General features: G+C 38.8%; 1 protein-coding gene across 2 annotated transcripts in view; it reads right to left on the reverse strand.

Moving 5' to 3' along the window:
• Nucleotides 1–22,611, reverse strand: part of LOC145988423 (uncharacterized) — a 90,088-nt gene that overhangs the window by 45,225 nt on the left and 22,252 nt on the right. For both annotated transcript variants that reach the window (XM_083123313.1, XM_083123312.1), the window contains exon 2: nucleotides 18,911–19,011. In XM_083123313.1, coding sequence (XP_082979439.1) covers nucleotides 18,911–19,011 — 101 coding nt within the window. The remainder of the gene's footprint in view (nucleotides 1–18,910; nucleotides 19,012–22,611) is intronic.

Raw genomic sequence — 22,611 nt, forward strand, 5'->3', positions numbered from 1 at the left:
TTAATGACATTTTGCTGCCTCTTATACCAAGGATATCCACAATATATGTTCCAGGGGTGGCGTAAACGAGGTATTTTTTTTTCAGGGGTGCCACAAATGAGGCATTTTCCCAAAATCTCAAAAAAAGTAGCTGTTAGCAGAATATATTAGTAGATAGTATTTGTATGTTTGATGACACTTCTGATTTCTTGACCAAACGACCACAAAAACCTGAAAAACTCACTTTCTCTCCACGTTCCGCGCCTCATTTATTGCGCTAACGATGTTTCACGGCGCAGAAAAGCAGTGATGAGTGAAATTCACTCTCTCACCCTCTCACCCTTTGAAGGGTGAGTGCACCTTATCGTAATTTTCCAAGTCCGGGACCAAAATGTTTATATATCGTGACCTTTGTAAACCTCTCTCTCTCGGGGAAACGATGTGCCACACGCGCGCGCGCGCGTATGCCTCTCATTATTTCCGTATTGTGTGACGCAAACAAACAAATAAATAATTGTTGTTGTTTTTTAGGATTCCCTGGCCCCTATATAACCTCGCCAGGGGTGCGTGGTGCCCAACCAAAAAAAAGTAAAAAAAGGTTCTAACGGCTGCGGTTATAGATAACCCCGCACCTCTATAGAGTTTCACGTGTTTTTTTTTTTCTCTCAAACTTCCATGAAACTCTTAACAGATGGGACCTCCGTAAATGCATGCAACGTGTACTAACGACTCTAGTGTTATTTGATGTTGTATTTTTTTTTTGATATAGAGTTTTATTTGTGAGATAGATAAAAATTATGTTTATTATTGTGCCATTGTAACTGATTGTGCTAGTACAAAAAAATTCCTTATTGTGCAAAGAAAAGATGTTAAAAACTTGTTAAAACTGCTCTGTGACCCTCTCGTTCTTCACGTCGTGGACGAAGGACTTCTCTGCGACCAGGATGACACTGCATAGAGTATCCTCGGGCAACGGACTGTTGAACTCGCAGACGACCTTGATGTTGGTGCGTCTCAAAAATCCTATGGGACACCTCTGTTTGTCAAAAATTCGAGATATTTGCAATTTAACGCAGGACTTGGAAAATTTTCGATTGATGAAAAAAATTGGTTCCATGACGACCTATGTTTATTTTGGTATGGGAGGACAGAGGACACCGAGACTCGACCGACGCACTAAACCCGACCTCTCTACGACTATTTGTTCAAAAGTTACGAGTGATCAAAGTTTTTGGGAGGGGGTGGGCTAACTTCTTACCCCTTGACCCCAGGACCACCAAAACTTGGTATACGTATTCTACACCTGCAAAATCGACAGGGGGCATCTAACGATGCCGTATGGGGGTGTTTTTCGATATATTTTTTCGATAACTCTTACCATTTTCGAGATATTTCTAATTTAAGATTTTTTTAACGCTGGACTTAGAAAATTTTCGGAATATTTTTTTTTGTTCCATGACGACCTATGTTTATTTTGGTAGGAGAGGACAGAGGACACCTAGACGATGCTAACGCAAGAAATCCCAGCTCTCTATGATCATCCTTTCGAAAGTTACGAGCGATGAAAAAAATATTTTGGCAATTGGCCCACCCTTGACCCAGGACCTCTAAAAACTTTGTACACGTACTCTGCATCACCAATATCGACAAAAGGGTCAACGGGGAGGATTTTTGCGCTATATCTCACTGTTTTTTCGAGACATTTGCAATTTAACGCTGGACTTGGAAAATTTTCGACAGATGGAGGTCAAATTTGGTTCCATGACAACCTATGTTTTTTTTGTTAGAAGATCAAAAAGGACACCGAGACTCGACCGACGCACTAAACCCGACCTCTCTACGACTATTTGTTCGAAAGTTACGAGTGATCAAAGTTTTGGGAGGTGGGCTAACTTCTTACCCCTTGACCCCAGGACCACCAAAACTTGGTACACGTATTCTACACCTCCAAAATCGACAGGGGGGGTAGCTTCGCTACCGGGATGGGGGTGTTTTCGATATATTTTTTCGATAACTCTTACCATTTTCGAGATATTTGCAATTTAACGCTGGACTTGGAAAATTTTCGATTGATGAAAAAAAATTGCTTCCATGACGACCTATGTTTATTTTTGGTATGGGAGGACAGAGGACACCGAGACTCGACCGACACACTAAACCCGACAGGTGGGATGCTTTGTTTTTGGCGCAGCTTTTTGACCTACTTTTGAAATGACTTACGAGATTTTCCTATAAGGCTCTCACCTCTTACGATGTTTTCCTGTAAGGCAGAGATCGTCTGTCAATGGGCCCTCAGTGTAATCTACTACGACCTAATACTAACTTTCTTTTTATGTTTCGCGGCTGTTTTATTGCAGTGACGAACTAAAAGAGCGGGGAAAAAAAAGGCTCTGAAAGGTGAGTGTCAAAAAAACGTACTTTCAAGTATGCATGCTCCAGTAATGTAACTTTCTAAAAAACATGTGCCTTCCATGTTTCTATATCGTGAGGCGTTTCTGCGATCATGGCTTTTATATGCGGCTGTGAATGAAGTTCTATACTCTTAGAAGCAATAATGCTGTAACGCGGAAGAAAGGATATAGGATTCTTGCAGTGATATGGCTGCATCAAAACAACTGCTTTTTATTCAACAGTTTCATCTGTTTCTGCGGTGATGTGATTGTTAAGACATCCAACAAAAGCTCTTAATAATGGTCGCGGATTGCTGTATCCAGATTTTTGTCGTTGCATCTACGGAAATATATAGATACTCAATCTCTCGTAAACATTCTGTACAACTAAAATTACGTTCAATTCGTCCTCTTCATTTCTCAAAATTAAATTTCTGCATGCATCTCGTAAGGAAATGTGAGTCCATATAAAAAATGTTCAATTTGATGCATCCATCTAATTGGTAAATAACCTCTGGATATTTTTTTTTTTTTCTATTCCTTGGAGAATGGATTCCCAGGACCAGTTTCAAAAACGACGTGCTACATGCTTAAAGTATTGTAAAATCTGATGACAGCAAACTGTCTAGAACCTTTCTTGAATACACAATGTATTTCAAATTGTTCGTCAGTTTTTTCAAACGTCTAATAGATTCGTAGCATTCGCAACCAGCACCACCTTTCGAAGGCACCGATATTTTTGGTTTGATGCCTTTATTGTCCATGATTCAACACCGTGCATGAGAGGGCATCCCCGATTGCCTTGTAATCAAGGGGTTCTGGGTTCGATACCCGGCGGAGGCACTTAGTTGTTCGGATCCTACTTTAAATTGTAGTCCCGATTAGCCTTTCTGTACCAGTCGACCTCGTGACGTAGTGGTTAGCACCAATTAATTGATTTCGTTTATTTTACTTTTTTTCCGCCACTTTTGGCTAAACGCGAAGATGAGTATGCGATGATGATGAAATTAACGAAGGGACACCACAAATAACACCCATGCCCAGGCCAGGATTTGAACCTGGGACCCCTGTCTCAACGCTGTTGATTTCCGGTTCAGTGGTTAGCACATGAGAACTTATTTGAACCAGTTTAAAAATTCAAATACTTAGGAGTAATATTAACAAATGAAAATTATATCAAAGAGGATATAAAATAAAAAAGTAAGCTTAAAATTTAGGAAATGTATGTTACTTCTCTCTAAGAAACTTATAGTTAAAATATACAAAACAGTAATTTTTTGCCTGTTGTATTATATGGATGTGAAACTTGGTCTGTCATATTGAAAGAGGAACATAAATTGAGAGTATTTGAAAATAAGATCGTTAGGAAAATATTTGGATCTAAAAGGGGTGAGAAGATAGGTGAGTGGAGAAGGTTACATAATTTAGAACTACATAAATATATATTCATGTCCAGATATTATTAGATTAATTAAATCAAGAAGACTTAGGTGGACAGACCATGTGGCACGAATGGGAGAGGAAAAAAAAGGAGTTTACAGGATTCTTGTTGGGAGACCTGATGGTAAGAGACCTGTAGGAAAACTAAAACGAAGATGGAAGGACAAATATTTGGGATGGACCTAACGGAAATTTTGGTAGAGATGGAAAAAGAGTATATAGATTTTTCTCAAGATAGGGACAGATGGAAGGCCTGTGTTGATGCAGCCATGAACCTTTGGGTTTGAGAAGGCTAGAGAGTTAGTTAGTTAGTTATGAAAGCACATGCCACTATAAAAAAAATACAATCCCTGGCAAAAAATGAATTTAAAAAAAAATGAAATTTATTTCCACATAATGAACTTCAACCTATACAATTGAACATTTTTTTTTTAATTTTGCAGGATTTAAATGGAACAGACGTAAATAAGAATTGGGAACACGTACGTAATGAAATAGAATCAGCAGTTAAATAAAGTATAAATCAAGAAAAAGTAAGCCATGGTTCGCATAACCTAATAGAAATAGATTGATTGATTTAAGTCCACTTTATGCACAGTAAGGCTAATCGGGCCTGGACCTGTAGTTTAAAGTGGGATCCCAACCACTACATGCCTCCACCAGGGATCGAACCAGGGATACTTTGATTACAAGGCGACGACGCTACTACTGCGCCATCTGAGAGGCACTAATAGAAATAGACTTAGGCGGTTAAAGAACAGCAAGTTTTAGAAGATTACTTGAAAAGTAAAATTAACGAAATTGAAATAAAAGTATCAGAGGTGCAAATGAATTGAGAGAGGGGTGGCAACCTAAAGTAAACTTGATAAAAAATGGCTGACTATTTTAAATAGATGGAAGAACTACTTTAATGACGTTTTAAATGTTCATGTAGGAGATAAATCAGAAAATAAACTAAGTACGCACAGCAGAACCTAACTTGAATGAAGTCAAAGATGCCAAAGAGATAAATTAGTCGAGAAGAAACTTGTTAATATGTCTGACAAATAATGTACAATTCATGATGGATTAAAAAAAGAAGATGCATTATCTCTATTGCTTTTTTAATTTTGCCTTGGAATATGCTTCTAGGAAGCTAAAAGAAACTAACGAAGTAGTTTTAGCATATGCAGATGATGTAGACTTACTGGAGAATGATGTAAATACAAATTAAGAATAATGCTAAAATATTTTTACAAAGCAGCTAAAGAGAGATAGGTTTTAGAAGTTAGCAATGTGAAATCTAAAGATATGTGCTTACAGGCCGAAAGCAAGTGATAACAACTTGTTTGAACCAGTTTTCCAAATCTAAATACTTAGGAGTAATACTAACAATGAAAATGATATTAAAGAGGAAATGAAAAGAAGGCTTAATTCATGTTACTTTTCTCTTCATAAAACTTTTGTCTCCTCGTTTCATATCTAAGGAACTAAAAATAAATAAATATATATATATATAGATCTTGCTCAGGATAAGGACAAATCGAACTTTCGGGTTCAAGAAGGGTAGAGAATTAATTAATTAGTTAATATTCAATGTAATATGGTTTTCACGTATTAAACAAAAACAAAGTTAGTAATAAGTTATTCATATTGACAAGGGAATTCTTACAAAATTCATACTCTTCGTAAGTTTGCCAATAGCATTTTCATCATCCTGTGTTATTTCAAATCTTCAATTATGCAATGCAAAAAGGAGAAGAATTTCCATGACATGATAACATGAATTTGTACGTTGAAAGAAAAATGAAAACGAAGAGCTGTGATAAAAAAAAAAAAAAACACGCTTGACTCTGACGAGCGGGAAACATAATAGAAATCAAGGACGGAAAATATGAACAGAGAAAAGGGGATATTCAAAAGAAGGTGGCTCTTCCATGATAATTTTTACTTTCTCAATCCGAACAAATTCATAAACATTATCATCTTTGAATGTTGTTGTTGTTGTTGTTGAGTTGGTGTTTTAAGTCCACTTTATGCACAGTATGGCTAATCGAGACTGGACCTACAGTTTTTAAAGTAGGATCCGAACCACGATGTGCCTCCACCAGGTATCAAACCTGGGACCCTTTGATTACAAGGCGACAACGCTACCACTGTGCCATAGGGAGGCACCATCATTGAATGGTTGGTTACGTTGTCCCTCCGAACGAAAGACGGAATGCATACAAGCCTGTGCCTCCTAAGTTCATCGCGGCTTGCGAAATGAAAACTTCCGATGATTTTTTTATTTTTTAGAACATGCTTCGCTAGGGAAGTCAAATGACAAGTTCCGTAATTCGAATAACTTGTTGATTTCATTACGAACGAAGAAGGAATGCATGGCACTTAAAATGCTGTAGTATTATTACATCAGATCATTTTTTTTTTTGTCTTGCTCGCGTCGATTAGTCTCCTTACGTTTCTTCTTCTCCTTGTCGTTTTAGTCCAGAATCGCTTCCATCTCTCCTGTTATTACATTCGCGACTTCTAGATTATCACTTTTTCTCCCTGTAATTTTATAAATATAGTTTCTTTTTCATGATCATCTAGAGAACACCGGATAAATTTCAGCAATATCGAAATGCTACGAATCTATTAGACGTTTGAAAAAACTGACGAACAATTTGAAATACATTGTGTATTCAAGAAAGGTTCTAGACAGTTTGCTGTCATTAGATTTTACAATACTTTGAGCATGTAGCACGTCGTTTTTGAAACTGGTCCTGGGAATCCATTCTCCAAGGAATAGAAAAAAAAATAAAATATCCAGAGGTTATTTACCAATTAGATGGATGCATCAAATTGAACATTTTTTATATGGACTCACATTTCCTTACGAGATGCATGCAGAAATTTAATTTTGAGAAATGAAGAGGACGAATTGAACGTAATTTTAGTTGTACAGAATGTTTACGAGAGATTGAGTATCTATATATTTCCGTAGATGCAACGACAAAAATCTGGATACAGCAATCCGCGACCATTATTAAGAGCTTTTGTTGGATGTCTTAACAATCACATCACCGCAGAAACAGATGAAACTGTTGAATAAAAAGCAGTTGTTTTGATGCAGCCATATCACTGCAAGAATCCTATATCCTTTCTTCCGCGTTACAGCATTATTGCTTCTAAGAGTATAGAACTTCATTCACAGCCGCATATAAAAGCCATGATCGCAGAAACGCCTCACGATATAGAAACATGGAAGGCACATGTTTTTTAGAAAGTTACATTACTGGAGCATGCATACTTGAAAGTACGTTTTTTTGACACTCACCTTTCAGAGCCTTTTTTTTCCCCGCTCTTTTAGTTCGTCACTGCAATAAAACAGCCGCGAAACATAAAAAGAAAGTTAGTATTAGGTCGTAGTAGATTACACTGAGGGCCCATTGACAGACGATCTCTGCCTTACAGGAAAACATCGTAAGAGGTGAGAGCCTTATAGGAAAATCTCGTAAGTCATTTCAAAAGTAGGTCAAAAAGCTGCGCCAAAAACAAAGCATCCCACCTGTCGGGTTTAGTGTGTCGGTCGAGTCTCGGTGTCCTCTGTCCTCCCATACCAAAAATAAACATAGGTCGTCATGGAAGCAATTTTTTTTCATCAATCGAAAATTTTCCAAGTCCAGCGTTAAATTGCAAATATCTCGAAAATGGTAAGAGTTATCGAAAAAATATATCGAAAACACCCCCATCCCGGTAGCGAAGCTACCCCCCCTGTCGATTTTGGAGGTGTAGAATACGTGTACCAAGTTTTGGTGGTCCTGGGGTCAAGGGGTAAGAAGTTAGCCCACCTCCCAAAACTTTGATCACTCGTAACTTTCGAACAAATAGTCGTAGAGAGGTCGGGTTTAGTGCGTCGGTCGAGTCTCGGTGTCCTTTTTGATCTTCTAACAAAAAAAACATAGGTTGTCATGGAACCAAATTTGACCTCCATCTGTCGAAAATTTTCCAAGTCCAGCGTTAAATTGCAAATGTCTCGAAAAAACAGTGAGATATAGCGCAAAAATCCTCCCCGTTGACCCTTTTGTCGATATTGGTGATGCAGAGTACGTGTACAAAGTTTTTAGAGGTCCTGGGTCAAGGGTGGGCCAATTGCCAAAATATTTTTTTCATCGCTCGTAACTTTCGAAAGGATGATCATAGAGAGCTGGGATTTCTTGCGTTAGCATCGTCTAGGTGTCCTCTGTCCTCTCCTACCAAAATAAACATAGGTCGTCATGGAACAAAAAAAAATATTCCGAAAATTTTCTAAGTCCAGCGTTAAAAAAATCTTAAATTAGAAATATCTCGAAAATGGTAAGAGTTATCGAAAAAATATATCGAAAAACACCCCCATACGGCATCGTTAGATGCCCCCTGTCGATTTTGCAGGTGTAGAATACGTATACCAAGTTTTGGTGGTCCTGGGGTCAAGGGGTAAGAAGTTAGCCCACCCCCTCCCAAAAACTTTGATCACTCGTAACTTTTGAACAAATAGTCGTAGAGAGGTCGGGTTTAGTGCGTCGGTCGAGTCTCGGTGTCCTCTGTCCTCCCATACCAAAATAAACATAGGTCGTCATGGAACCAATTTTTTTCATCAATCGAAAATTTTCCAAGTCCTGCGTTAAATTGCAAATATCTCGAATTTTTGACAAACAGAGGTGTCCCATAGGATTTTTGAGACGCACCAACATCAAGGTCGTCTGCGAGTTCAACAGTCCGTTGCCCGAGGATACTCTATGCAGTGTCATCCTGGTCGCAGAGAAGTCCTTCGTCCACGACGTGAAGAACGAGAGGGTCACAGAGCAGTTTTAACAAGTTTTTAACATCTTTTCTTTGCACAATAAGGAATTTTTTTGTACTAGCACAATCAGTTACAATGGCACAATAATAAACATAATTTTTATCTATCTCACAAATAAAACTCTATATCAAAAAAAAAATACAACATCAAATAACACTAGAGTCGTTAGTACACGTTGCATGCATTTACGGAGGTCCCATCTGTTAAGAGTTTCATGGAAGTTTGAGAGAAAAAAAAAAAACACGTGAAACTCTATAGAGGTGCGGGGTTATCTATAACCGCAGCCGTTAGAACCTTTTTTTACTTTTTTTTGGTTGGGCACCACGCACCCCTGGCGAGGTTATATAGGGGCCAGGGAATCCTAAAAAACAACAACAATTATTTATTTGTTTGTTTGCGTCACACAATACGGAAATAATGAGAGGCATACGCGCGCGCGCGCGTGTGGCACATCGTTTCCCCGAGAGAGAGAGGTTTACAAAGGTCACGATATATAAACATTTTGGTCCCGGACTTGGAAAATTACGATAAGGTGCACTCACCCTTCAAAGGGTGAGAGGGTGAGAGAGTGAATTTCACTCATCACTGCTTTTCTGCGCCGTGAAACATCGTTAGCGCAATAAATGAGGCGCGGAACGTGGAGAGAAAGTGAGTTTTTCAGGTTTTTGTGGTCGTTTGGTCAAGAAATCAGAAGTGTCATCAAACATACAAATACTATCTACTTATATTCATATATGTCAGTTATTTATCTGGATATTAGAATTATTATGATACTAATGAAATAAATATATTCATATATGTCAGTTATTTATCTGGATATTAGAATTATTATGATACTAATGAAATAAATTACGCGGATACCTATACTGTGATATCAAAATATTTATAATCTACATTATCTGTATTCCCATGTAATAGATTTTGTCTTTATGAACTTCCTGCAAAAGTAAGCGTTATTGTCGATTTTTTTAATGCTGTTGCCACATTCAAAATTTACCTCAAAATGCTGAGAAGAAATGTAGCTGTAGCGAAAATTTCGCTACAACTACAGGAATTTTGTAGCTTCGCTACCGCTACAACTACAATTTTCAAAATGTAACGCCGCTACAGCTATAGCCTGACAAGTTAAGTCCCGATATGCGCAGATCGCTGCGGAGCACTTCCTATTACGTCATCCTCCCCACCACTCTTCTACTCACTGGTCTGGCGTTGAGAGTACCAGAGGTGCCAATTCAGCAAAATTAAGCTAAAACAAATATGACAAACAATTTTCACTATTTAGCGTGACGGTGCATGCAGGCTCCTATTATATCAGTGGTTCATTTCATTTAATCCGGCTGTTGCGGTAAAGACCGACTTATAATGCGTTGAGACTCTGGTAATTTAAGTTAACTGTTTTACCTTAGGCGTAGTTCTACCAGATGAATAATACGGTACATCGATTTAGATTTTAGAATATTTATAATACTAAAGAATACATATTGGTATGTAGAACCGTAATTACAACTGTCTAATATCGTAGATAATGGGAGACGCGCGCGTAGTATGTTGCACGGCCGAGCTCACATGAGCAAGTCAGTCAGTCTCTTCGCTGCGCGCGCATGCGCCGCAGACGGCTCGCAGCAGAATGCTTTCATTCCCGAACATACTCCCCCCGGTTGAATGAACATAATTCAACTAATCTCCGTCTTTACCTATGGGGAGGAGCACAATTTTACTAACACTTCTTCTAAAAACTCCGTCTTTCGTTTTCACTGTCACTACACGCACTAGTCCATCGTTCCCAGGATGCACCGTTTCCACCTTAGCTAGTTTCCACTGTAGTGGGGGTACGTTGTCCTCCTTCAATAGTACAACTGTCCCTGGAGATAAGTTCTTCGTGGAGAATGTCCACTTCTGGCGTTGTTGAAGTGAATGGAGGTATTCTTTATTCCACTGCTTCCAAATGGATCTTCTCATCTTCTGTATCAGCTGGTATCTGCTGAGTCTATTGTCAGGTATGAGGGTAAGGTCAGGTTCTGGGAAGGTTGTTATGGGTCTGCCAATGAGAAAATGCCCTGGAGTTAATATCTGGTGATCTGATTCGTCGGGTTAAATGCAAAGTGGACTTGAATTTAATATTGCTTCAATCTGGCAAAGTAAGGTACTTAACTCTTCGTAGGTTAGTATGGTGCTTCCCATCACTCTTCGTAGATGATGTTTTAGCCTCAAAAGCTAGATCGCAGTTTTGTAAACGTCCGCCCACGCGAATAATGGAATCGGCGTCGAGAAATGGATACAGATCTTTTATTCCACTGTTCGGAGAAACTTCTCTCTCGTGAGTCAAGTCTTCTATTTCCTGCGCGTAGAATAAGGCTTGCGTTGCTTTAATGCACGTATCTGTGGCTCGTTGCAAATCCTTGGCATTCAGTTTCGAAGTACAAACATTTCTCTTCGTGGGCCCCTTGCAATTATCAATGAAAATATGACAAAGTGCCATAACTCTTATCATTCTCAAAAGGTTAGAGAATCGCGTAAGAATTTCATCTGATTTGTGGGTAGTTACCAATGAGGTTATTTTCACCTTCCTTCGTTCTGGTACTTCTGTAGGTGGATTCATTCCAAAACTGATGTCGTTGATGGCCAACTTCGGATCTTGATCTGATTGGCTTAGAAATGCTGGTCCTTGTAACCAAAGTGAGTTTCCCTTTAGCTTCAGGGGTTCGACTCCTCTCGATAACATATCAGCAGGATTATCCTTTGACCTTACATGCCGCCAATCACACACCTGCGTGTATTCTTGTATTTGAGCCACTCTATTTGCCACAAAGGGTTTCCATGTCTCTGGGTCCTTTGCAATCCATGCCAAAACAATCTGCGAATCTGTATATAAATATACCTTGTTTATTTGGAGATTCAATAAAGGTATCACTTTATTAACTAATTTTGCCAATATAAGTGCTGCGCACAGCTCAAGACGAGGTAAAGTTATTTTCTTAATCGGTGCAACTTTCCCCTTGCTGCACAATAACCGTGAATTAACTTCTCCTCCTGCAGTTACAGTTCTGACGTAAATGCACGCGCCGTACATTCTCTCAGACGCGTCAGAAAACCCGTGAATTTGAATGTTTATTATCTTCCCTTTAGGTAAAATACATCGTGGAACCTTAATGTCTGAAATGTGGCATATTTGTGCTTGTAAAGCCTTCCATTCGTTTAATACATCTGAAGGTAACTCGTCGTCCCAGGATACATTTAACTTCCATAGTTTCTGTAGAAACTGTTTAAACAATGCAATAACAGGCCCAATAAGTCCAAGCGGATCGAAGAGTTGCGCGATTTGACTGGCAACCCTGCGCTTGCTTAATGTTTCTTGAACGTTCAAATCGTAGCAGGCTAAATTGTTTTCTTTCTTTGCACGTATCGTCGAAAAGCTTTGTTTATCGTAAAGAGGTTTGCTGCAACCAGCAGCCGTATTGTTTCTTTGATTGTTGATAGCTGGGTGATTGTTTACAAAACAAGCGTTGGTGTCTTTCTTTGCTTGATCCCGCGTAGGGGAAGTTATAATGTATTTCTTCCTCCCGTCGACTGGATTGCTGCGTGGATGGTAGGTTGTAAGATGATGTTTCTTCGCCGGTGCGAGTGTAGCCAACTCAGCACTGCGGTCTGGCGCTAGCGCTGAATCTTCGGCCGTTAATATGCAAAGAGTGTCGGCGGTGGTATTCCAATTGACACCTAGAGTTTTTGTACTGTCGTCGTTAAACAGAATCGTGTCTTTAACTTCCCGTAGTTCTAAAGGTATAGTTTCCATTACTCTTGCAGAATTGGATGCCCATTTTCGTAGCTTAAATCCTCCTGCCGATAATAATGCTGACAGTTCATTACGTAGATTAATGGTTTGATTCTCGTCTTCTTGCCCTGACAGCAAGTCATCCATATAAAAGTCTCTCTTCAATATTTCAGCAGCTTGTGGATAGTTGTGCATTTCGTCTGTCGCTAGTTGCTGTAGGCATTTAGTTGCTAGATGTCAGACCATAAGTTACAGTGTTCAATTCGTAGATCATCAATGGTTCGTCGTGAGATTTTCTCCATAATATGCACTGTAATTTCCTATCAGAAGGGTGCATATGAATCATCCTATACATCTTCTCAATATCAGATTTCAGAGCGACTTTATGAGTCTTGAAGCGAAGTAGTAACCCGAACAGATCCTCTTGTAGAACCGGTCCTGCACTTTGTAGACAATTGAGTGACCTGCCACTGGTCGTTTTTGCTGAGGCGTCGAATACGACCCGTACTTTCGTCGTGGAGCTGGCTGTATTCACAACTGGGTGATGGGGGATGAAATATCGGATGTCTCCCGTTGCTGGCGCCTCTCGCACTTCCTGCACTGCTTGCATGTGGTGTAATCTCTCGTACTCGTTCATAAATTCCACATATTCTTTTTTCAATTCCAGTTCTCTCTCAAGTCGGCGTTCTAACTGTAAAAATCTGGAGTGTGCATGTTCCAAAGATTCCCCTAATGCTGATCTATCTTCCGTCAAAGGTAAGCGTACCGTGTAAGTGCCATCTTCATTCCTTTCTGTAGTTTGGCGAAAATGTGCTTCCATTTTCTTTTCTTTAGGCGACATAATTTCTTCCGACAAATCTTCAACCGACCAGAAACGATGTAAGAGCATTTCCAACGGCTCACCCTGTATAAAGAATGATCTGCTTGCATGTGACGTTGTACCTGGTGTGTTGCCCACTACAATCCAGCCAAACTGTGTGTTTTGTAACGTAGGATAAGGTCCTTGCTTCGACATCTTCTCTGGCAGTAAGATATCGAAAAATATTCTTGCAGAAATTAAAATGTCAATCCTGGCAGGAACATTGAAGTTTTCATCCGCAAGGTCAATATCTGTAGGTATCTCCCATGTTGAAATATCCATTTTTTCTGCAGGCAAACGTTCCGTAATATTTTTCAAGGCAGAACATTGTGCCTCTACAGTAAATTCATTGAATCTTGATTTTAATTCCACATTCACAGCATAAGGTGAATTTACAGTGTTGGAACTTATTCCCTGTATCAACGTATTTTGTCTCTGTCTTCGTAACCCAAGACGTTGTACCATATCCATACCAATGAGGTTCACTTGAGACCCCGGGTCCAATAAGATGCGGCAAGGCAAGTATTTTCCATCTTTGTTCTTTGCTAGAACACAGGCAGTAGCCAGCAAAACATTCTGGTTCTTATTCTTTACTGAATACGATGAGCTGGTTCCCTCTCCGACTTGAGGGTTGGAAACACTGCTTGCTTCGTTCGCAGCTGATCTTCCTGGAAGGAGGGGAGGTACACGGCGCTCGCCACCCCTTTCTTCGTGCAAACTCGTGTGATGACGCAACCTACAGTACCTGCAAGAGCCGGCTTTACAATTTAACACTGAGTGATTAGCAAAACGCAAACAGTTCGTGCATATGCGGTTCTCATGCAGGAATTTATATTTCTGTTTATTCGTCAATTTAAAAAATGACTGGCATCTGAATAAAGGATGAAAAGGAGAGGCATCTCTGCAATAGATGCAGCTTTTGCTCGATGCAGTAAAATACGTGTTAGATGCTTGTGGCGTTCTTGACCTGACGTTACTAACAGCTGGTGACCTTGAAAACGGCTTCGTCGATGTCGAAGGTTCATTTGCTTCGTATTTCTGTAGAGAGTTGCACTTAGCTTCTAAGAATATAAGCAATTCTTCGATGGTACTGAATTCTGTATTGCTTGATTGTTTCTCAAAGTCCCTTCTCGTACATTTATCCAATTTGGCTGAAAGATACTGAACGAGAAAAATATCAATTAAGTCCGCGTCTCCCTGAATGTTTCTTAATGCTTCTATAGAACTTCTAATCGTAGTCGTGAACTTTCTTAATTCTGTTACACTTTCCTTAGTGACTGAAGATACATTCAAAATGTCACTTACGTAAGCAGCGGCTATTAACTTTGGATTATTGTATTTGCGCTGAATCAAATCCCAGGCGACCTTGTAATTAGCACCGGTGAGTTGCAAATTCTCGATCGTTTGTAATGCATCACCCTTTAACGAAAGCCGTAAATACTGCAATCTTTGTATGTCTGACAAGGTTTCATTTTTTTCTATGAGGGCTACAAAAATATCTTGAAACGATGAAAATTGAGTGTAGTTTCCGTCAAACGTTGGTAAAGTTACATCTGGGAGCTTGATTGGAGATTTAGTTTCAGGCTTACATGTATTATTCTTTCTCGTCGAGTCTTTGTCTATTATTGAAAGCATTTTAGCTTCTAACGTGAAGTAACTTTGCTCAAGTGACGCTCTCTTCTCGTCGTGAGATTGCTCATCTGATAATTCGGATATCTTGTCCATTACATCCTCTAGTTTTGACCAAACACTGCCGAGTTGCTTATGCCTGGCTACAATTTCGTTTACATGACCACTTGCTTCGTCATAATTCGACACGTAGTTCTGAAGCCGAGTTAATTGTCCTTGAATTACACTGCGTTGTCTCACTAGCTTCTCAAGCATTTCACTTTCTTCCGGCATTTTCTCAGGCAAGGTTAGGAATGTGAACAAACAAGCATGGAAAAGGAAAATAAAAGGATTTACTCACGTACATGGAATCTGCAGCCGTCGATAATTCCTCTGCTCTTGGCAACCCTGTGACTGGCTCGTGCTGTCCGTTTATTCTCCTAGCTCGCTCTAATTTCCCCTCGCGCGGCGTGGCTGAAGTGGCGGGAAAACTGCTTTGTTCTGTAACTTCACTGTACTTTCACTGTCTGTATCACTTCACTTCACTAAACTGCACTTTCACCAGTCCCGTCGTTTACCGATATCCGTAATTCATCCGGTTTTGCGGAGGACCATATGTTGCGGTAAAGACCGACTTATAATGCGTTGAGACTCTGGTAATTTAAGTTAACTGTTTTACCTTAGGCGTAGTTCTACCAGATGAATAATACGGTACATCGATTTAGCTTTTAGAATATTTATAATACTAAAGAATACATATTGGTATGTAGAACCGTAATTACAACTGTCTAATATCGTAGATAATAGGAGACGCGCGCGTAGTATGTTGCACGGCCGAGCTCACATGAGCAAGTCAGTCAGTCTCTTCGCTGCGCGCGCATGCGCCGCAGACGGCTCGCAGCAGAATGCTTTCATTCCCGAACACCGGCCTTTGAAAATGCGTGCGGTGCGTCGATCGTAAACTGTAGTATTATGCACGTGCGTTAAGGTTTATAACGAAGAGAAACTGCAGGGCGAATGACTTCATTTTCTGAATGCGACATCGAGCAGTGTCCAGTTTTTTTTTGTTATTTTTTTTTTTAAACCGAGTGGGGTGGTGGTTCGTTTGTTTATCGTACAACAATCACCACGAGAAGGCAGTCTGATAACACGCTTGCCTGTGTTCTTTTCTAAAGCATTGAAATGTTCATGCTCTTTACTCTTGGCTGCAAGATTCTTACTTTGAAACAGATGGACTTATGGACGAGCGTGTAGATGAACTGATAATTAGACTTGGTGAAGCCGATTCAGACACGGACACAGATTCATCGGTAGACACAGACTCGGATGAGTGGGAGAGTGAAACTGATGAAGGAGAACTGGAAAACATTTAGAAGGTGAGCTCAGTTCTATTGTTTATATATTTTTCATTTTTCTATCGTTTTATTTCATACATTTCTTATGCTGGTAAGAAATATCCCTAATATAACTTAATTCATTTAAGGTTTAAAGGGAAAATATCAAAATGTATTTAGAATTTAGCGCAATCAATAGGTAGCGTAGGTGACGGGATACTAATTCATGCCTTTCACATTCAAATTTCGTTGAAAATTCTCAGAGGATTCAGCTCCCTCCAGTTTGCAACACTGCGAATGAACGTCACCGCAGACAATGGAGTGGGGAAATGTGCTGTGAGGTGCGCAAACAATGGATTGCAGCGTCTTGTTTTTAAACTTGTCAAGTTATACAGCTACAAATTTTGTAGCTAGCTGCAGTAGCGCCGCTACAAGTAGCGCCCTACTTTCGACCACTGATCTTTGCGTATCATGGCATGTTCATTCATTCATTGTTTTCTGCCTAATTGGCAGGTTTTTCACTGCAATCTCCAGCTTTCCCTGTTCTCTGCCTTACTCTTCGTAATAGCATACGACCCAGTTAATTTAATATCATCCATAAGCTGATATCTCTTTCTTCCACGGACTTTTCTTCCTTCAACCATTCCCTCCAAGGCATCTCTTAGCAGGCAGTTTCTTCTTAGACAATGTCCTAACCAGTTTATTTTCCTCTTCTTGATGGTCTCCAGTATAGATCTTTTTTCACCAACTCTTTTCAGTACGGCTTCGTTTCTTACCTTGTCCGTCCATTTTACACGCTCCATTTTTCACCATGTCCACATTTCAAAAGCTTCGAGTCGTTTCTCTTCATTTCTTCTCAACGTCCAGGTTTCTGCACCATATAGTGCTACACTCCACACAAAACATTTCACTAATCTCTTCCTTAGACCTATGTCCATGGGTCCACAAAAAACATTTTTTCTTCTATTGAAAGCTTCTTTTGCTATTGCGATTCTCATTGTCACTTCTTGGTTGCAGCTCATGTCACTGCTTATAGTGCATCCGAGGTACTTGAAGCTATCCACTTGCTGGATTCTTTCACTGTTTGCTCTCACATTAATATTTCTTGGTTTCCGTCCTATAACCATTGCCTTTGTCTTCTTTACATTAATCTTCATCCCATACTGCTCACAGCTGCTGTTTAACTCTTCTAACATACTATTTATGGTTATTTCATCCTCAGCGAATAATGCCATGTCATCAGCAAATCTTATGAAAATTCAGTTTCTATTTTCCATATTTGTACATATGTTAGGTTTTTGCTCATATCTTACATATTTTAGTTATTTTTACATATTATGTCCATTTTTCCAGAACATTTCTTAACATATACTCCATACTCCATATTCGCGCAATAACTAGGCTACATGTCCCTGTGTGACCGTAAGAGTTGGGTGAACTTCTTGCGAATAACTGACAAAGTCCGACGCGACGTTAAACAAACGAAAGTTTACGACCTTTTTTACACCATCCAATTGCGTTAATTATAAGTTTTCTGTCATCCGGACAATAATGTTTTTTTGTTTATTTTACCTCCCAAATGTTTGCATTTGCTATTGTAAAACTCTTGAAATTCCTGTTCATTTACAATTGTTGTCAACGATGGAAAATGAGGGCTCAAGCCAGGCCCGTACCCAGGATTTTTTTTAGGGAGGGGCCAGATCCGTATATATATATATATATATATATATATATATATATATATATATATATATATATATATATAGAGAGAGAGAGAGAGAGAGAGAGAGAGAGAGAGAGATATTACAAAATAGTTTAATTAGTTCTGTGTTCCGCAAATTAACAATGTTTTCAAATTTCCTTTAATTTTCTTATACCACTGCCATTGGAAAGTCATGATAATTCTATGTTTAGAAAATAATATATTTATAAAAATAATGTTACGTATTGGCAATTATTATTACAGTAAGGAACATGTCCAAATGTGAGTTAACAAAAAAATAATGAAGATATATTTTCGCCTCACGACTTGGGTTCGAAGAAAGTCGGAACAGGGATTAAAAGTAATGGACGGTCCTGACTAAATCGGTGAATCGGACGTCTGGTAGCCTTGCATAAATTGCTATAGAACTAGAACTACCCAATATTGCACATCTGTTAGCCTTCTTCTCACCACAAGAAACACATTCATTTATGCAAGAACAAAATTTAAATATTTACAAACTTGAAAAATTGTGAATGTTATTTTCGTAGTTTTTTATAGGTTCACATTTAAATATTTCAAGGTTCGAAGGGGGGCGTGGCCCCCACGGACCCTCCCCTGCGTACGGGCCTGGCTCAAGCATCTACTCCTGCTTGTCACAAAGGTTATTTTGGCAATGTAGAGAGTCCCAAGTCGAGCAGCCCGTTGCTAACCACACACTCGCTACTAGTTGCGCTCCCGACAGCAGCTCCAGAAGCAACGATTTTGTGGCACACGTACGGGATTCGCTTCTGGTTTCTCTTCAAGACAGTCACGGCAATAGTTACAATGCCGAGACTGTATGTTATGTAGCTGAAGCAGTGTCTTATATTATTAAAAATGTATTTTTTTCAATTTTATGCCGTATTTAACTCCATATGATGGTGAAAATAAATAAATATGTTTTTACATATTTAGCACATTTTTAATACACATAAATCCGTACATTGGTGATGAGGTAGCCAATCGAGAACTTGGTAACTTACCGTTAATTGTACGCCAATTCCCACTGGGCCTTCTTTGATGCATGTCTGCACTAATGATCGGAAAGGTCCATTCCTAGGTTCCTGCCCACTAGCAAAGCTCGCTGCAGAAGAAGAGAGAATAACAAAAATCAGCTAGACTATAATAAATTAAAGAAATTACTGTAAAATTTACAGTTTTTTGCAGTTAAACTTCAACAGTCTGTTTGTTAATTTATAAAAAAAACGAGACACAGCGGTTTTTTCGTGTGTGCAAGAGCAAACCTCCGTGGTGAAGTGATTAGCACAGCACATCAGCTTTCCCGGGTTCGAATCCCGGCCTGGGCATGGGGTGAGTGTCCCTTCATCAATTTCATTATATCACCTTTAATAAATGTCATCACATCATCAACCATAGTCGCGATTAGCTAAGAGTGGAAGGAAAGCGACGTAAAATAACCTAATTCAACCACCCAAAGTGAAGGCGCAACATGTCGTCACCTCTCTGGCTGTGGCTGGAAGGGAAGTAAACCACTTTGAATATATTTTTTTAAAAGTTCGCTTTATGCACAGATAGACTAATTGGGACTGGACCTACAGTTTAAAGTGAGATCCGAACCACTCTGTAATGTGCCTCCATTGGGTATCGAACCCGGGACGCTTAGATTGCAAGGCGACGACGGTGTCCGCGTGTTTGATTGATTTAATGATAGTATTTCGTGTCGCTTTTCTGCCACTTTTGGCTAATCGCGACGATGGATGATGAAATTGACGAAAAGATACTCACAAGGAACATCCATGCTCGGGCTGGGTTTCGAACCAGGGACCTCTGGCTTCGTAGTGTGCTGTGATAATCTCTCCGCCACGAAGGTTGACAGAAATAAAATTAAGACCCCAAAGTTTAACCAGAGAGGGTTTTACATAATTATAAACTTTATAAGTAATTTCAAATAAATAGGCTACAGTACGCTTTTCTGAAAATGTATTATTACTGTAAGAGATTGTTATAACCAAAAACCTTTTAAAATCACTTTGCTAGATTATTAAGTATTTTCAGTGTTCACTATTCTTCATACTGTCCGTGATCATGTCGATATGATGGAAGTTAAAATAATGATCAATGCAAAGGAGGGCAACACCCTGCACCCACACATACACTCACATACCTATGCCCACATACTCACACCCACACATCTGACCTTCCGGTAATTTTTTTGTTATCTTATTCCATTTCGCTGTTGCAAAGTCAATCTTATCTCGACGAGTGCAATCTTTCGTTACATACGAAGTGATAAATTTATGGTTCCGGTTCAATTTACAATTGGTTAGGATCATAAATTTACGTAGAGGTAATTTATATACCCACTTAGCACTGACTGTTTGAGATGGGCTGCCGCCATTTATCAGTTGGGCGAGGAATAGGATTTTTATCGGTACTCGCAAATTCATTGTGAATTTCAAAATAGAGTATTATATTTATAACAGCTTTAACCTGTATAGATGTGAAAAGCAGAAAGTTTTAATGTGCCCTTGAATCACTGGACTGGATTAGCATTTGAGTGAAATCGTGGACTGGTTTATTTATTTATTTATTTATTTCGTCTTCTTGTACATGGCGAAGTTAAGGCTGTGGAGCCTTTTCTTCACTTGACCATGTTTACAAAAAAAATTGAATATGAAATAATTAAAATATTGAAAAAGAAAAGAAAGAAAAAAATAAAAATTAGAGAAATAAAAAATACAAAGAAAGAAAAATTACATATAAGAAAGGTAATCTAACCTATAGATGCGGGCACACACACTCCACTCACACATACATATTTCAACTTTCCACAACAAAACGTTGGAAATACATGCACTTGATAAGCAAATGTATCACATTATCCGCACTTTTCACCATTACTTTCTTTAGGTTGGCCACACTTCCTTTAGCGAGGTTTTATGTTAATCGCTCCATTTTTAATTCTTTTGTAACAGAGTAAACATGGCAGCTCTGCTGCAGAGGCGCAACCACGAATTTTTGTCGGGGGGGGGGTAAGTATTAGGATAAACGTACCAACAACAATAATAATAATGTTATCATTATAACATTATTACTGTTATTGTTATTATTGATTTGCTTTATTTTACTACGCTTTTTGCGCCACTTTTGGCTAATTTGCTAAAATGGGGATGAGTGATGATATGATGAAATTGATGAATGGACACTAACAAACGTCCATGCCCAAGCCGGGATTCGAACCCGGGACAAACATTATTATTATTATTATTATTATTATTATTATTATTATTATTAGTAGTAGTAGTAGTAGTAGTAGTAGTAGTAGTAGTAGTAGTATCAAAGATGTTATTACCTTCGTAAATTATGCAAAAATGGGTAGAAGTTTGTTGCTAAAGCATTTGTGTTCGAACAAACTATTTCAATTATTTTTTCAACACGTTCAATTTCACATTAATAATAGAAAACAAGCACACAAACTATTTTTGAAAGACAGAAAAGGCTTGATAAATGCATTCCAAGTATAATTGTTTTTTTATATTAACATGTATAACTTTCATGCACGATATATATTTCACACATATGCAACATGGAGCGATGTGGCCACTAAATTGTGTTCGTATTCAAAGTATCTTTAATACATATTACGCGTATATACAACAAATATTATTTAAATACATTACACAAGCAATTCATCCATCTCACAATAAACCAACAGCAAACATTACATAAATTGTCTCTCAAATGTGCACGTTCTCTTTCCTCAAAACAATTGTTCATGCATTTAAAACAAAATGAATTAAGACAAGTCTCATTTCTGTGTCTGGTAATTTACAGAGAAGAATGATAGACACATCGCGAGCAAAGCCAGCAAGAAAATTTTTGATTCCAATTATTTTGCAAGCCGAAATCCATATTGATTTAATAGTACGCAAATAATTTCACGGAACGTCAATGCATTCTCTCTTTTACAACTTTTGTGCCTCCCCGATGGTCAGGGTCGGCGCGACGGGTGGGCGAGGTTGGACAAGCGCCCCCCAAAAATTCCTCTGCCTAGCCGATTGCCCACCCAAACAAATTCAAGACGTAATTGTTTAGGAAGATATGAATGCTTCAATAAGAAAAGGTAATTTATGGTCTTGACTCCGTGCACATTTTTCTTATGAATATTGTTCCCTCTAGAAAGAGTCACAAATTATCCTCTAAGATGTTTCGCTCATTCACTGCTTTTGAATTTACATTACTGAGTAAGGAAATGAAAATCGTTAGAGAATATGTTCATGAATAATACCTGCCAAATTTATCTCTTATTTAAAACTTGAAACATGATCTAGTTAATACTTATATGGCTAGAAGTAGTGCAATATCTGGCTACAGCCAAAGTGCACGTTTTCCGAGGTAAAGAGTACAAAATCATACAGAATGGAACAAATATCTTCAAACAACCAAGCGCGTAAACAAAATACGTTACTCCCATATGGTATGAAAAAGAACTTCGAGGCTTCTTTATTCTAGCGTTTTGGGCAGTGGGTGTTATACCTCGATAGTATGAAAATAATCAGAGGGTGGCAACTTCATATAAACATTTGGGGGGAGGGGGAAAGATTGAGAACAATTTATATAAAATGTACATAGCCTACTTCTTGAGGAATTTGGAGAGCAGAAAGTGTTTTCCCCCTAAAGTCCTATGGTGATGTGATAATTGTAAATAAATGAAACTTTCTTT

The sequence above is a fragment of the Lepisma saccharinum genome, chromosome 5 (assembly GCF_977018435.1).
Source record: "Lepisma saccharinum chromosome 5, izLepSacc3.1, whole genome shotgun sequence".
Classification (NCBI taxonomy): domain Eukaryota; kingdom Metazoa; phylum Arthropoda; class Insecta; order Zygentoma; family Lepismatidae; genus Lepisma; species Lepisma saccharinum.